This window comes from Pagrus major, chromosome 4, assembly GCF_040436345.1.
Source record: "Pagrus major chromosome 4, Pma_NU_1.0".
Classification (NCBI taxonomy): Eukaryota; Metazoa; Chordata; class Actinopteri; order Spariformes; family Sparidae; genus Pagrus; species Pagrus major.
Genome location: NC_133218.1, coordinates 32,888,768 through 32,906,850, shown reverse-complemented (window position 1 = coordinate 32,906,850; position 18,083 = coordinate 32,888,768). Strand labels below are relative to the sequence as shown.

Sequence of the window (18,083 nt, the reverse complement as noted above, 5' to 3'; positions counted from 1 at the left end):
TCAAGTCACGTAACTTTTGAAAAGACAGGGAAAAAGTAAAAAAAAAAAAAAATCAAAGTTTGACAAACTTTCATCCAAACTTTGGTGGTTTCACTTTGAAAGTCCTGCACTAGATTTTGAATTTTTTGATATCTAAATTTTCAAACATAATAAAAGGCAGTGAAACAATGAATGCTGCATAGATCAGCCTTTTTGTTCCTCATCAGACAACCATTTCAGAAAATAAAAGTGATTTCAGAAAAGTGAACGGTGCATCTGTACAGTATATACTGTAAGTGTCTTACTGTAACTTACCGTCTTCTAAGTACATTACATTAGAGAGTTTTGTGTGTGTGGGCGAGCCTGTAAGCTTTCAGCCTTGGCACTTACAGTACTGTAGTAGCTGCCCACTGAGCAATATAGAACTGCATCTTCATGATATTTCATTTCACAAATCCTTTCCCTCTCTTTCTCAGTTTTGATCTCTTTCCAAATGGCCATTCTTTGGTCTCTTTCCCATTCATACTTTTCTTTCTTCTCTCTTTTATCACGCTTTTTAATTTTTGTCCAATTCCCTTCTCCCTCATACAGCTCTCCAAGCAGATGCAAATGTTTTACCGAATAAAATATGAATAATTCATTTCCCAAAAGAAATGTCAGCCACTTAATTATACTTTCTAAACATTTATTTTTCTCCACTGTTCTCTGTTTCCTTGTCCATAACCTTGGGTTTCATGGTCAAAGGATTTGGGTCATACAAGTCAGTGTGACTTTAGTCTTACATCTGCACACCCGCATGTGTAAGTATAAAAAAATGGGCATCACAGAAGGGGAGTTAGTACGTATCATTCATGGATAATTTAGTGATGTAATCAGGCCACAGCTGGTCAAGAGAGAGTGCGATTGGTCAATGGTCAATGTGGTGCATTCTGGTTAAACAAGCAAGGAAATTCCTTGTTCTTCACAAACACCACGCTGCCACTGCATAATAAAATGAGACAAGCTTGACTTCAGCACAGCAAACACTGCAGAAAGCATAAATTTGCCCTGACATTAAATATAAAATGTATTGACAATGGCTGCATCTTTGATTTGGTCTTGGTTATGCACTCAAAGAGCGGGTATTTCATGGAGCACCTCTGGGGCATGTCAACAGTCCTTGACTCAGCAGTGAAAGTTGTGTGGCAGACAGGGAGGAAAAGGGAATGTAACAGGGTTTAGATTAATGCCATCAGTCAGGTTCCGACTAATGAGAACGGCTCTTACTGTAAGGCAGAATCAGACTTAAGCTCCTCAACTTGTTGACAGCTGTGTCCTTGGGTTGCCTGTATGGGAAAATCGTGACTTAACCTCGACAAGGCGCCACAAAGTTTTTGCTATTGTTGGATGGAACCTACATCTTTGTCGTGCTGGGGATTTTTAAGGCCTTCAGAATCAATCAACACAGTATATTTAGCCCAAATAAGGAGAACACTTAAACTGCATGTTTTACTAGTTTCCTGACAGCATTAATCCATTTCTCTCCCTCTTGGGAGGAAAGTCACAACTCTGTAAGTGCAAACATAGTCTCCCTCTGATGACTACTTACTGTATTTCCAAAGGTCCTGATTGGGGGATTGACATGGGGGAACAAAAGATCTCTAGAGCCTCTTCACCCTCAGAAAATCAGCTTTGGGCCTCTTATTAACTATTCCCCAAAGAGCCATGTTTAATTGCCAAGTGTTAATTAGAGATTTAGAGGGGAGGGGCTGCAGCACCACACTGCCATTTCCTTCTAAAGCCATTTGGGACCGGCATGCCACAACACGCGACTCATATAGTCCCTCCTGGGCATCCCTGATTTCATCACCAACTACCAACAACAAACAGAACAGAACAACTCAGATATCCCACACTGAATATTATTTATTATATGAAAAAAAAAATGAAAATATGAAAAACCTGAAAGGATCAGAGAGCCTCTATAAAGTAAGACATTATGGACACACGTTAGCTGCAAATGAATGAGATTATGTCTTTTGTTTTGTGTTCCCATTCCCTTCTCTCTGTATTCTATGCATTTCCACTGTAGAGGGCCATAGTGGCAGATAAGCAGCGGCTTACAGAGAGCTGGAGTGGCAGGCATACCCTGTATGCACGGTCACATGTGCAGCCATCTTGTGGCCCCAATCTGGAGAGATGTAATTCTCTTTGTGTGATAATGGTTCTCAACATGCCCGAGACAAGAGGGAGGAATCCTTGGGGGAATTGGCAGATTTGGCAGATGCTTAACCCACTACAGCTCACAATGTTTTAGACCGGTTAATACATGAGCTCAATGTGGGGACGAGAGACCCCAACAGATTATTGAATAATACTACAGTAGTCTATAACAGACGAAAATACTGAATCTCAAGTATTGTACAATTCTGTTCGACAATGTAATTCTGCAAGAGGGACATTTTACTCCTGTCGAGACGGTTACAGCAAATTAAACTAAGGTTGGGACAGAAAATGAGTGATGTGAAAGAAAAAGAAAAAACAAATCATCGTTGCACTCAGCAGAAGAAACGCATTAAGTCTTCTGTCATATTTTACTAATAGATATCCAATGCGGACTTATTTATTCCATTTCACATTCGACTAAATGTTTAAGTCATTTATCAAACAACAACTGCCAAAAAAAATAAGTAGCTTTGAGTTTTGAACTCTTATTTGGACAAAATGTGCAGCATGAACATTTAATCCTGTGATGTTTTACAATCTTCCCATTTTATACATTAACTATTAATTGTTTAATTAGAAAAATAATTGACCAAATAATCAAAATGAGTCAGTTGCTGCCCTACAAAATCTTACAAACTGATCCATTTCAGAGAGTTCGAATTGGGATGCATTTTTCTGTCTGAACCCGGTCGAGTAGTAACCGAATCTGACCTGAACTCGACAGGCGTTCTGTTTTTGATGTCTGATCCCGACTTGAGCCCAACGCAGTTAATATAAGCTGAAACAGTTTGTGTTACCCTGTCATGCAATTATTACCATGGTTACAGCTTGCCTGTTTACCCTGATTACAGACATGTACAGTGTGTAGATGACCATGAAGGCAATGTTCAACGCGCACAGATATTAAATAAAAAATAAATACATATATTATATGTAATTTGCCGTTACCGAACCCAAACCCAAACATAATTTCTACATTTTTGTTTGACTTATTTGGTCATTCACGTCCCTTCAGGTTCAGGTCGGGTATCCATGTTCTAGTCCAGGGTTGCCCTGCAGGCCAAGGTTGTAAATGTAAATGTAAAAAAATAATAATAATGCAGTAGTAGTAGTCTGCATCTTAACAATACAATGTGACAGATGCCTACCTTTGGCCCTTGGCTCAACATTTAGTTTCGGTTTTGGCCAAAAAGATTGGGCAACCCTGCTCTAGTCAGAGCACTTAAACTCAACTCAACTAGCAGTTGAGTGAGTACAGAGTTCAAAATAGAGATATCAAAATCTGAATCACTACTTGAAAATGTGACTAAAATCCCATGACTAGAGCACTCTGTAACTAGCACTTTGCACTTCTAACACATGAGAGTCTCTGAGTAGAAAATGTAGCGCTCCCAGCACGTCCGGCTTCAACCTGTCTCTTTTCCATTCACATCTGACACGGACCCAAACGAATCCATGCAGTAAGATTCATCGGGAACAAATTAGATTGCAAACAGGTGAAAAAACGCACACATTTTATTTACCTATTTATACCTACAGGCTCTGTTTACACACAGCAAAAGGCTAGCATCAGGCGTATATCTTCAACAGAGTGATAATGAATCTAATAAAGCTATTTTTCGTCTCAGTGGGGCCCCACATCCACCCCTAGTATTTAGTGTGATTGTTGCACTCTCTACTTTGTGTAACAGTTAACAGGCTGCCTGATTCCTATTTAAGAGCTCATTTAAGTTTTAAACTTGCAAGCTTCTGACAGCCCGGGCATTTATCACATGGTGCCACATTGTAATAGAATTCTATTCAGAAAAGATTATACTCTGGCTTTCTGATGATAATTTTCACCATCTTTGGCGGCAGAGCCTTCAGCCCCATCCTTTCCTATTTCCCATCTGTACATTTCTAAGAGTCCTTCATAGGCTAATTTTCATCATAGCCCCCCACCCCAGAGGGATTTCATTGCTTTGTTTCCTCTCTAAATTTAACCGTTACCTGGACATCACCTCTGCATGCCAACTGCACAGATGGCCTCTCATCTTGGCCATACATACCGCCATGTGTATACGACAGATCCACGCTCTACTTTTTACAGCTCATTTACAGCAGATGAATACAGAAGCCTGTGCCACATAATAACCAGCACGAGGCAGTAAAATGTGGTGATGGTGCAGCTCGGCTCAACGTTGATCTCCTTTTTTGTATTCTTTAAGAAACTAAACAGTGATCAGTATCTGCTCTCCATCCCACTGTGACATTACGGGGTGTGAAATTTGTGTTGTTGTCTATTGAACGTATAAGTACAAGCTGGATTGAGGCAACTGCAACCTGCAACTGTGATAAAGCTCCTAGCTAGCTAATTTGAGTATGAGTATTGAGTATGAGTATTAAGCATAACTATCGAAGCACAGTGATCTATGGAGCATCTATAGCATCCACATTACAGATGAGGAAGTCACAATTCATGCTACTTCACAGACATCTGGTGTATGCAAATGATGCAGTTTTGTAGTCTTGCTGACAGCATCTTTGGAATATCAACATGGGGATATTTGGCTTCCGAATACAAAAAACTCCAAACTGCAAACTGCACAAATCTGTTTCTCAGCTCACCACCAGCCAACAGAATACTGACTGGTGGTGGCATTTCCAGCACTGACTAATGGCTCAAAATGTCTAATTCCTCACATTTCACACTCTGTAATGTGCAACATCAGCTATGCATGTGTCAAGTCAGCACTCCAAATGAAGTATTAAAAGAACATTTCTGAACATTGTGATGTTGATTAGAAAGCAACAAAGACCAAAAATGAAAAAAAAGGCCCAAAAAAACAAACAAACACACAAGCTGACACTTTTTGTAATCCTGTTTGATTCATCTGTAACAAATACACACTGGATTTGATGAGAATTAATGAGAATTAAAGCTTCTTGATGCCCTTTGAGTTCCCACTCAGTGTTTGTGTGTTCAATTACACCCATTAAAGTGCCCTAACAGGAAAGCACACAATAGTATCAACACATGTCCTGTTACCCAAATATATACGTAAAGGGAGACCTTTTCTTTCTTTGAACAGAGTTTCTTTTTGATATTTCAAAGCAGTAAACTTAACGTTTATTTATTTATTTTCTTCCTGCCTTCTTTGGGTAAGAGAATACAGAATTATGCACGAATTACGATGAATCACTCTTTGTAATCAAGTATTTTATAATTACCTGATATCTGTCGTATCACAATCCTCACATTGTGCACGGTTCACTTAAGGCTTACAGTAGTAGGCTTACTGTAGTGACAGTAAGCCCACCATCACATCTTCGCCTCGTTGCCTTTTTAAGATTTTGCATTTACTGACTTGAACAAATGAGACACCAGGGAACGTCTCACTGTAACAGACAGGCATGTACGGGGTTGGGTGGTAACATATAACATGTGATCGGGGATTATATATATTAAGAATATTATGTTATTAGATTGTAAAAAAATACTAAAATCAACAAAACTAGATTACATCTGAAGAAATGTTTAATCATATTAAAGTTCCTTTGTCAAGGTTTGCTTTATTACATTTCTGATTACATCTTTAAAATATGTAAATTGAATTTGTTTTAAAAACAGCATCCCACACAGCACACCTGTAGTTTATGCCAGTACTGTTTTTGTGTAATGAAAATGATGCAAATGCTGGATATGCAAAATGTTTTTAATTTGCATTGACAATGTTTCAAATAATTGTGGAACTAAAATATCCGTGGCAATTTTTTTTTTTTTTTTTGGTATGAGGTGCAATATTTTCAATATTTGATTTTGAAGTAAACATATCCAAATATATATACATATATATATATATATATATATATATATATATATATATATATATATATATATATACATACATATATATATACAGTATATATATATACACAGTATATATATATATATATATATATATATATATATATATATATACACAGTATATATATATATATATATATATATATATATATATATATATATATATATATACACAGTATATCTATATATATATATATATATATATATATATACACAGTATATATATATATATATATACACAGTATATATATATATATATATATATATATATATATATATATATATATATATATATATATATTTAAATTTTTTTGTAATCCAATGGCTAACATTCCTAATTACAAAAATTGCAGTGTAATTTCTCTGCAGTAACTGACTAAATTTTACAGTATTCTGACCCCACCCCAGGCGTATATAATAACTTGGTGTATGATGTCAGGCTGGGCTGACTGGCTGCTGTGTTGCTGGTGTCTCACTTAGCAGATTTCTCCCCAGGCTGAGTCCCGGCGGACAGGAACAGCTGTCCCTGTCATGGCGGCCCAGTGGCCGTCTGAAAACAGCCACCTGTCCTCTCAGAACTCCAGGGATTGACCGATGGATTGTCCACTTCTTGAGTGTGTGGATTATGGTATTAGTCTAACACGGAAAAGAGGAGTGAAATCACCAGGAAGCAGATCCCATTGTCACACAACTGATGCGGGGGCCAATGACAAAAAGGTTTATGTCTTTGAAGGGAAATAACCCTGATAAGCAGAAGGGAGGAGTGGGTATAGTAACAGTGTGGTAGAAATGACTACTATCTGGCTCCCACAGCCAGATGAGCACGTATTGACAGTGCAGCCAGAGAGTGCCTTATCAGTGAGGCATGTGGGAAGATAAATGAGAGAATCCGCGCTCTTTAAAATTAATTGCAGTCTGCAGTAATAACCTTTCTGCAGGCTGGCACCGTGGGAAGCTGTGGGAGCACAGGGGAGCCTTTTTAGCTGGCTGGGGGATTCTTAAGGCGCCTTAGGGGGTGATCCCAGAAACGGCAGCAAATGGCTTTGGTAGTGTCTGCTGACTGGTGCTGAGACAGGCCAGCTGTTCAGTCTACTTGGCAGCAAGGCATCTGTAAAGCTGTGCAGCAGACGAGTGGAGAGCTCTGAGCTGGGAGATAGTTTGCTCCCCTTTCATTAGGCGGCTACTCAGATCAGCAGCATTAACCGTAAACCGACTTGAGTGTTTTACTTTTCGTGGTCGAGATTTCAGTTGGTGAGAATCTGGTGAACTTGTCTCTGCGTTACTCACCCCTAGATTTGTGAGGTGTTAATTCATCCACTGCAACGTTTCTCCTTTTGAAGACCCATTACGTCAGCTAATCTGTTCCTCTGCTGGTCTGCCGGGGCCTTTCTCTCTGCCCTCTTTCACTCCCGCTCTCCCTTCCTTCATTCAGGTAGGGTCTGTAGAGCCTCTGCCTGCATTCCCACGAGGTCATCCTCCCTCGTCTCTTCCTCACCACAGACAGTGGGCAATGTGGCAGCTTCGCAGCTCAGCTCATTATCGCCCACGCTGGGCCCACAGAGGGCATGGCACTGTGGAACACGACTTGGCCTTCGCAGCCAGCTGTCAGGGCTTTCCTTTCACTGAACTGGGCAGGCTGGGGTTCCTGTCTCTTTATGGATGGTTCCACGGACAAAAACCTCATCCGGCCAGAGATAAACAGCCAGCTTGCAGGAGCTGAAGAGATGTGAACGCCAAGCTTAGTATGCCCTATCTTTTAGTAACTGTGTTGTAATTCTGTTTCTGTTGTGGTCTATCTCTCTGAAAAAAGTTCTGGCTTCTTTGTATTTCTTTAAACCATTCACAATCATCATGGAAAATAGGGTCAGGAGGAAGCTGTTACGATGCATGCACATGAGGAGGCCAGTCTTGCATTAAAATGGCTAAAAGAAAGGGTCACAGCTGCGAGCTTGTTTAGCGATCAGGTGCGTGTTTGGGTAACTTGCCATTTTCAGCATGTAGGTTGCGAGCTCAAAGGTCGTTGCTGTTTTTAATGTAGAGATGGGGAGTTTGAAAATGGTAACAAGCAGATAGTAGATAGGAGACAAAGGTCTCGTGGACGGCTGTAGCTCAGGAGGTAGAGCGGGGCGTCTAATAATTGGAAGGTTGCTGGTTCCATTCCCTGCCAGCTGCATGTCGAAATATTCTTGAGCAAGATACTGAATTGCTGATGAGCAGGTCAGCACCTTGCATGACAGCCTCTGCCATCAGTGTATGAACGTGTGTGTGCATGGGTGATTGTGACAAGTGTTGTAAAGCGCTTTGAGCGGTCAGTAGACTTGAAGGGCTATAGAAATGCAAGTCCACTTATCATTTATACCAACAGTGTACATCCGGTGAGTTAGACTAGTTGCAACAGAAAGAAAATTATGTATCAACTGTTCCATTTTCTCGAAAATGTCCCCGTTCTAAAGCTACTGTAGATAACCCTTTTTTGAATGGTTTATCTACAATAGCCCTTTCAGTGAGCTGAAAAAAGAACACCTGAAAAAAGGGCAATTTGTTTTAGCTTTCACAGGACAGTTATGTGCTGCTGTGCTGAAATAATAAGAATAAAGTCCATAAATATGCCAAGAAAAAATAGAAAAAGATGCTTATTTTCCCTTCAGAACTTGCCTGAGAATCATCCCGTTTTTAAGTTTTCTTTGGCACCAAAGTAATCCGGTGATATTTGTCTATACATCCATGAGTCTATTGGAACAGGAACTGCTAATAGCTCATTCAGGACAGCTTTTCTAAAGATGTAAACAAATAAAGGCTAAAAGGACAAGGCTAAAGTTGTAGCCATGGCAACATCATACTTCCTCTTTATGTCTCAAAAATGTTCGTGGGAACCATTAAAAAAAAAAGAAAAAAGAAAAGACAAATACTCCCATTTCACTATTTAATAGTGCCACAAAGACGTTTTGGGGCAAGACACCCTTCTTCAATATACACATGTAAGGAAATTATAGATGACTGCATGTATGATTATCTCCAATTTAAAATGAAACAAATAATAATAAGAATGATAAAACCTAGTAATAACTTTTTTTTCTTGTTGCACTAATCTACTATTTTTTAATTAGAGTAGACTGAGATGTCTAAGTTTTGTCATGGGGGTGTCACAGTGTCAGACTTTGAAAAGCCCGTGCTTAGAGGACTCTGATGGTGCTTTTTTTTCCCTCTTTGGAAGAATTATGATGTCAGTGTGTTTTAGTGGCTGTACAAACCTTAAAGAAATTGAATTTTGGGCTGAACTGCTGCAATAAATGACAAAATAAAAGCAAGCTCTAAACTGAGGACGAGCCAGCATCCTCCCCTACCACCGCTGTCCTCTCTTCAACATAAATCACGACAACAACCGCTGTCATCAACGCGTCATCTTGACTCACCTTCTCCTGGTACTGCCGTCGAGACGAGTCTAGAGATTGGATTAGCGCGGTGGCGTGGCCCACAAACATGGCGTAGCAGGTAGCGCCCACGATCATGCTGAGGATGGTCAGCCACACGTCTGTCATGCCCACCGGGGGGTACATGCCATACCCAATACACAGCATGTGGCTCATAGCTTTGAAAAGTGCGTAGGAGTACTGCTGTCCCCATGTGTCATTCTGCATGAAACAGAGGAGATGGGGTGAGTCAGGGTGAGTACATTGGAACACTTTCTATCTTGCTCACTCTCTCTCCCTCTCTCATCAGGGTGTTGATGGCACATTAAAGGTCAATGAGCACCCCGACAGCTCACTCACATGCACGCACACATCCAATTACTTAAGACAAAACTAACGGCAGATGTCCACTTCAAACTGTCTTAGTCGAATACAGAGCAGCTGGCAGGGTAAAACATACTTTTCAATATGCAAACATTTGGAGCAAGCAGACATTTGGGCGAGAGCCTAAAACAGAGCCCTGAGAATGGGCGGATAGAGCGTGAGACACTGGAGGCTTGCATGACAGTAAGTAGGTCAGCTATTTAGAAAAATGTGATTTCTCTGTGAGTTTTCTCATTTGTAGATAAATTGCCCCCTTTTTCCTTTAGATCCCGGTGGTAGTTCATGGCAAATCAATATCAACTCTCTCCTGGGGGTGACATGTCCAAATTGCTTTCAAACTCATTTCCACGGCGGAAAAGCCGAGAGAGATAGCAATTTTATTAGTGCCCTCCTGAAAAGGTAAGGAGCGATGACCCAGCACGATAATGGGACAGCTACTGTAAAAGAAGACGAAAAATGTCTCGTAATGATTCTAATCAGAGCCGAACCAACCGTGACTGAGTCAATACTAACAAACTCTTCGTCTACCAGGTGATGTGGGCCAAACATGAGGTGCTTTCCATCCGAGAGGTGCCTGCCTGCGAGGCTTGAATTAATTCAGAAAGATATATTTGTTATTCTGTCACACTGAGAGCCATTCTTCTACGTAATGCAATTAATTAGACAGTGTTTACTGTCGGAAACACAACAAACTCCATTTTGATGTTAATGAGAGGCTACATCCCTCACACAGGATTTGAAACTAAGTACATTATGAGTGCTCTTCCTCACATCTCAGGGCCTCTGCACTCCTACATGCAAACGGCAGTCTTGTGTTTTTGGGAGGGGTGGGCAGAAATCTGCAGAGGCAACCTCTGTGGAAGTTTTGGAAAACACGAGACTGAGCTGCGACAACATGAGAAGCAGAAAATGCCTAAATATAATCTAGTCAGAACTGCATGAAATCATCCTGTGACAAGGCTTTTGGCATGTGAGCGCATGTTGCAGAGTGGCTAAGATAGAGGTATTAAAACATTTTAGAAAGGGAAGACTGTTTATAAAGGTTTTAGCAGCAGTTAGTGGAAGTAAAAGTAGGGCTTGTTATTAAGATCACTGTGAAGGCAATATTTCTCTGAAAATTAATAAATATAACAGGAAAATATGTTTTATTGCATTTTGGACTACTTAAATCTGACTCTTACTGTTTTGGCTTTGTGTATCATGCCGTATTATCCCTGCAATGTACTTAAGGTTCAAATACAGCTTTTTTTTCACAATAAAACACAAAGATTAATACAGCAATCTTGTCCTTCTTTTCACTGCTGCAGAATAAGACATCAAATCAAATTTAATCCATGCATATTGTACTGTACCTTCATGATGAGCCGGAGTTTACATTATGTTGCCTGACAGATCAGCCTTATGTAACTTAAGATAATCCCCTTGCTACTTGCCTCTATGCATACTGAACTAGTGGTAAAAATGCATCTTTCATGGCCGAGAAGGGAATAGAAATTTAAAAATGGAAGAGGAAATGGTGACGTTCTAGAGGTAACTCTGTCTGTATCTTTTGTCTTAATCCATTTAAATGGTTAAACTGGAAGGTCGATCAACCGGTTGCTGGTTTGAGCCCCTGTCCCTGAGCAGGACCACCTCGCCTGATGACTGTGCGTATCCGTGCACAGACAGGTATGGAAAACAAGCTAAAATTAGCGAAAGTGTGAAACATCTCAAGGGACAGTGGTTTGCAACATCTGTCGTTTCTTATGATTAAATATAACAAGTGAGCATGTCAGGGAGGCAGCGAGGCATGATGAACCAAATACATCATACCTTGAGCGATGTGAGTACTCATGTGACATCCGCTCTGGCACGGAGAGCTGAACATACAGCTGACTGGAAGCTGGTTTATGTAAAAGACCTGAATATGTTGTTTTGTTGTCCCTGTTTAAAGATGCATTTTTATCTGTCAGCTACTATTTCTTTTTAATCTTTAACTATCTACTCGCTTGTATTTGCTTTTGTTTTTATGGGCTTTTAAAGGCAATTTTAATGAATCTCTATGCCCCTGTAAAGCACTTTGAATTGTCTTGTGTCTGAATGATGCTGCACAAATAAACTTGCCTTGTCTCGTCTAAATTATTTCAAAAAAATCATTTCAGCCTGTATTTTAAAGGTGCAAAATGTAAGAAAATTGGCCATCAGTTGAAATCATACTCCAAACAAACAGGGGGTAGCATTTCATCTGCTAACTGCTGCTAACTGGAGCTCCTAGTTAGTTCAGGTAGCTGTGCAGCCAGTGGATGATGGCGCACTGGGGGGTTGTTGGTGTTGTTCACACCACTAACACAGGATCTTTGGACCACCAGGAGGAGGAAATTGGCTGTAGCTACTAGCTGCCGTTAGCTAGTTAGCTCAGTTAGCCATGCAGCTAGTGGCCATAAGCTGACTCTGAGTCTATGCAAACCAGAAGCTTTGAGCAATGGGAGTCTTGTTGTTGCACCACAGGCAAAGGAATGGGCTCAGCAGCCTCTTTCTTTGACATAATATCAAAACTGAAATTTCTTCACATTCTGTTAATACGTTTTGTTAATTTTTGAATGTTTTAAACTGAGATTTTTACTTGAATCTTACATATTGCACCTTTAAGACTGTAATTTCCTCACATTATAAATTTTTTTAATTTGAGTTTTGAATGTTTTAAAACTGAAATTCTTACATATTGCACCTTTAAGTATCAATTTCTAATGAAAATAATTTACACAGAAAGTTTTTTTTATTTTTCAGTTTTTCACTGAAATGACTTGCCGACCCCATTAAGCCCGACCGTTCACCCTATTCACACTTAAAGTGACGTGTACTGTATATTGACAGGCCGTCAGTTAGGGAACCGCTCTCCACAGCTGCAGTCCTCAAGGGTTAAATAAATGTTGATATATTGGTATGTTACACTGAGAAGACAAACGTTCTCTGGTGTCAGATCCCCCACCACAAACCCTGACAGTAACTCATAATCCTCTTTTATAACACACTAAGTTTACATGAGGCCATCAGCTGCGGGTGATTCAGAGTCGCACATCAGGTGCGACACAGTCCGCTTCCATAAGCAAATAAAAGAGATCTCTATAATGATTCAGGCTTTAACAGAGACTCTACTCCAGCAGCTGTTTTAACAATACAGCAAAATTAAAGCACAGCATGAGCGCTCACTGGAAACTGTCAATATTCAACCGATATTGAATAAGGGCCGTCTGTCCTCCTCGGAAAATCAATGTTCCCTGCACAGCCTAAGTGTCTCTCTCCTTTCACAATAAGGACAGATGTCAAGAGCTCCAAATAAATAAAAATAATGAGCAAATTGAATAAATGCGGGCAAATGCAGCAGATAAATATATTTGATTTAGGGGCTCAAAATGACAGATACGCGAGGCAATCTTTCCCAGGATGCTAAAGGGTTTTAGTACAGTAATTACTGAGGCTGATGGATGAGATAAGACAGGGCATAATCTGATTCGAACAGGCAGGAGGACTCTGCGCAGGAGAAGCACTTACCACCATCTTATTTTTGGACACCCAGCAGTCGGCGGGGAAGTCCTGCAGCATGGGCACCAGGAACTGCAGGCAGCCGTCCCAGTGACACAGCAGCAGCATCATGCCGATCAGGTTGACTATCCTCACCATGGCGCTGGCGAGGTCATAGGTCATGTGGAAGATCTGAGGGGTGGGAGAAGAAGGAAGCAGGAAACGTGGTTAGGGTGGGATGACTCAACGCGCTGGTGGTCAAATCCCTAAAATCTCTCTAGATTGCAAAACACACACACACACGCACGTCCTCAGGGGAGATTTTCCTCCTCCACAAGCAGTTCAACGACTTCTGGGTCTTTTCTTTGATCACGCCATGCCCAGACTTTCTGGTTTAGGAATTAGACAACAATGTACATGGCCTGTGGAAGCCTTAGCTTGTTTTTACATTGCCAACAGATGAGCTGGTGGATGCAGATGTTGCTGTTCCGAGAACGGTCCACTGGGGATGGTCAGCAGTCTGGGACCAGAGCTTTACCTCCCCAGCTGCTGATTCGCTCTTATCATCAGCCACTCAGCCAAACACAATAATGGTACGAGGGTAGAGGTGGCTGCGCTCCTGGGGTGAGAGCGTTCACAAGCTTGGTTTGTTAATCCTAATGATAAATATACTCATAAGGCGCTCCAGGACTTCTGGGCTGGTGTAGATTTTAATGGCCTCAACAATTCAAAGCCTCTTAATCCCATTGAAGACCACGGTGTGCACTGCTAACCACTCCACGCCTTATTAAAATCCACTCAGTGCCTTTTAGGGCTTGTGACTGAAAGGGGATATTCCATCTTTACTTTGTTTTTAAGCAGTAGGTGATGAGGAGGAAGATGAACATATTTGTCACCTTCATCTTTAGTTCCTAATGCACTGGGCTTGTTTGTTGTTGTTTTGTTTCCATCTGAACGCACACAAGTGTGTATCTGTGTGTTTCTTCTGTGTGCGTGTTAAGAAGGAGGCTGGCAGGGACTAGCGTGGTGTTTGTCCAGGACAGTGTGGGTGCTGCTGCACCATCAAATCACATCAATTTCGCTCCGTCAACAGGCTAGCATAAAGCCAGAGGTATGCCCAGGAAAATGTGGCCGGGCAAGGAGGGGAGCCAGGCTCTCTCTCAGGGTGGATGGAGACATCCCGACTCACGCACTCTCTGTCCGTCCACACAAACATTACATGCTGAAACTCAGCGTGGCTCTCTCCCACTCTGTCCCTTCCCTTCTTTCTTTGGGCTCTTGTTCAAAATATTTAGCCTTGGGCACTTTCACATCATCACCTAAGCTGAATCATTCGCCCAGCTGCACCTTTTCTCGCTCAACCCACCAAATCCCCTAATTTCCTCCACGTCTGTTCACAGCAGCACGTCAAACGTTGGCTATTGCTTGTGTTTTTTAGCAGCCCGTCTTTTCTTTACACACAGTGATAAATAAGTCACGGTATCTAATACGCAATGTTGTGCGATGTCGAATTTCCGGCTGGAGCAGTAATGGCGTTCCATAGCATTAAAGTGTTAAGTTCACTCTGTGGTGGATGAATAAATCATGAGGTGCCCCTTTCCATCTCCCACGTTGAGCCTGATATATTTTTCATTTGTGAAATCGTATTTCCAGACAGGAAAGGGAAGCTTTATAAAAACAGAGGCTGCTTTTAAATCTAGGAAAACTTGCCAAATATAGCAATTTCTGAGACATTAAGGATAAACAAAGATATAAAGCATAAACGCAGAAAGATTACTATTTACATTTTAAATGATTATTTCTAAATTAGTTCTTTGAGATTTTCTTTGGCAGATTTTGTTTATAAATAACTGTATATATGTTCTGTAATTTGTGTAGCATGAAGGAGATTACAAACTTTCATTTCGTTATACAACCCTGTGTTGTATAACGACGAATAAGTTACCTTGTGCCTTCTACCTGGTGATGTCATAGTGGGCATCTACCAAGCAGAGAGGCTCTCTGTTGAGCTGCATTATGGGAAATGAAGGATTTATTTTTGAGCATGTAAAAAGTCAGGATTTCCCACCTTCTACTGCATTGAAATTTCTTATTATTTGTCTTTGTGAATCCAAAAACCTTACAGGTGTTATTTTGTAAAATATGGACAGAATTCCAAGATGGCTCCAAAAAAATCGGTGGCAGCATATCACCAGAGATAGCAACAACTGCTGCTCTTTGCTAGCTATCTTTGGCTGTAGTTGGTTACCATTAGCTAATTAGCTCATGGCTTTGTTAGCTGTGGGCTGGACGGGACTGGGACCTTGGATCACAGGGGGAGTCAGTGCGGGCAACAGGACCGAAACTACGACTGACGCTGAACAAGACAGGACAGGCCAGGGCCAGTTGGTTAGCATGCTAACTTCAGTAGACATTTGACATAATGTCAAAATTGTTGTTTCTTTACAGTCTTTTGATTATAGTATTTCTTTTTTCGATTCATATCTCACAAATTGCTCCTTTAAGGAAATACAATTCTAAATTGGTGGATTATCACTTTAACAACTAAATGTAAAAACACCATTTTTACTTTTGAGTTTAATAAACAGGTGTTACCTCTATCATCCAAAGTATTGCACCACACCGGCTCATTCTGGGATGAAACTCTTCTTGTGGAGTATTAAATGATCTACTGCCTTCGGTGCATCATGCACCACGCTATGTGGGCTGTCCTTGAACCTGTCAATACATTGAATACTATCAAGCTCTCTACAGTGTCAGTGTATTTCTGAAGCAGGATAAATTCCTTTCTTTATCTCGTGGCGCTGCCTGAATGACTCATTACTGTTCAACAATAACTCCTGCTACGCTCCTACTATAGACGTGCCCTCAAAAGACCTCTGGCACTTAAACACTGTGCGGAGAATAAAGCCTGTGAGAACTGTCACAGGTAATGCCATGCAAATCTCCAGTTTGTAACCCAAACTCTACTGTCACTGGAGGAAGGTGATTCCCCTATCTCTTCTTACAGCTGCAATCAATTCAAATACACCCCCGTGCCAGGCAGGAACAGACTTTCCAGTTACGAAAAATTGTTCCCGAGATTGCTTCTGTTAGAAGGTTGGATCATTATTAAAGGATCATTATACTGTGGCACAGGAACGAGGCCTCTGCAGCTCCCCTCCTTTCATTTCTGTCGCCTCTTGTAAATGATAAAATAGCCACATACGGCAGAACGTCTGTGCATGTTTAACAAAGAAACATACTGTGCTATAAACATGCACACATATTTAACACAAACACACACGCTCTGTTTGCACACACGGCGTCCCCACAACATGGCGTGTTACATGGAGGATGATGGATTGCTGACCACTTTCTGTTAATTGATAGGGACACAGAGTGAGCCTGGCAGTATTAGCATCAGCATAAACAAGAGAGCTGTGATTGATGAGGGCACCGAGACGCAACACAACGGTTTCTTACGGGGTTCTCGTTGTTACTCTCACTACCCTCATTAGGCCTCTCCATATGAGAGGCCATGCAGATATCCGCTGGCCTTTTTTATTAAAATTAAAAGCACGGGTCAGATCACGTGACCTACAGGAAGTCAATGCTGACGGAGTGGTTTCATAAACGCGACTAATGAAACTGCAGCGGCATGGCCGTAAGTACTTGTGATGGAGGCAGATTTTTTTGGGTAAATGGTAGGCCTAGTCGTGTGGGAAAGCACTTTAACCACAGTCAATATTAAAGGCAAACAATATAAAGGAAATTAAACATTGATGATGAACTACTACCATTATCAGGGCTGATATACGGCATTTTATTATCGGTATCAGGGATTTTTTTTTGTCAGATTGTCAATAACAAAAGTTAATTTAGTATTGTGTTACTTTGGTTCAGATGCAGCATCCTCATCTCAGTACATGCGCACATTTTACGCCAAAATTTTTACTGGAAATATTAAATCCGAATATCGGTTATCAGCCTCCTTGATTTCTAATAACATATATGGTCCCTGAAAAAGCCATATCGGTCGACCCCCAATAAGTAATATCAGAAAAATCTACTTAAAGTATATAAAGTACTCATTCTGAGGCAAAATGGCCCCTGTCAGCGTTTTATTATTAGATCTGATGTTTTTGTGTTAATATAACAGTTGCATTCATGCGCATGTTGCATTTTTCATGCTGTAGATGTTTAAGGTTGAGCTAATTTCAACTACTTTACAATTTAATCTACAACAATGCATCATATTATTTGAGGCCATCATATGTTTGTTGTGAGAACCATGGATCTATATATATAAGTCAACTTTTTTTCTTAAATTTCTTAACCTCTTTAAGCAGTGGTTCCTAAGCGTTTCTTCAGGCCCCCCCACCCACACACATTAACATCTTTTTCTTGCAAATTTATTTTAAACATTAATACAGAACAGGCAACTTCAGTGTGAAAAAAACTAAATAAGAAATAAGTTATCTTCATAGAGGGAGCATTAAAAGTGCAGCACACATTTTCTCTAAATCTTTACTGTGGAACAGCATTCATCGCTTTAAAGTGATTTTTCTCAAAATTGCCTCTTCACAAACAACTCTCCTGGAGCAATCAAAAGCTGAACATTTTCTGAGTAGTCTCCAAGTGCTGTGCTAACTTGTTCAGCTTCATTCTGTCAGAAGCTAATATTTTGAGACACACAACACACTGTGGTCTCTCTTCCTTACCCACTCTTGTACTGGTGAAGCCGAGGGCGAGAAGTGCTTCGAATTTCAGTATAG

The 18,083-nt window shown here is 40.6% G+C and overlaps 1 protein-coding gene across 2 annotated transcripts in view; it reads right to left on the bottom strand.

Annotated features, from left to right (window-relative positions):
- The window catches only part of hcn4 (hyperpolarization activated cyclic nucleotide-gated potassium channel 4), a 76,582-nt gene that overhangs the window by 22,613 nt on the left and 35,886 nt on the right, over nt 1-18,083 (bottom strand). For both annotated transcript variants that reach the window (XM_073464598.1, XM_073464597.1), the window contains exons 3-4: nt 13,357-13,518; nt 9,445-9,663 (exon numbers count right to left, since the gene is read on the bottom strand). In XM_073464598.1, coding sequence (XP_073320699.1) covers nt 9,445-9,663; nt 13,357-13,518 — 381 coding nt within the window. The remainder of the gene's footprint in view (nt 1-9,444; nt 9,664-13,356; nt 13,519-18,083) is intronic.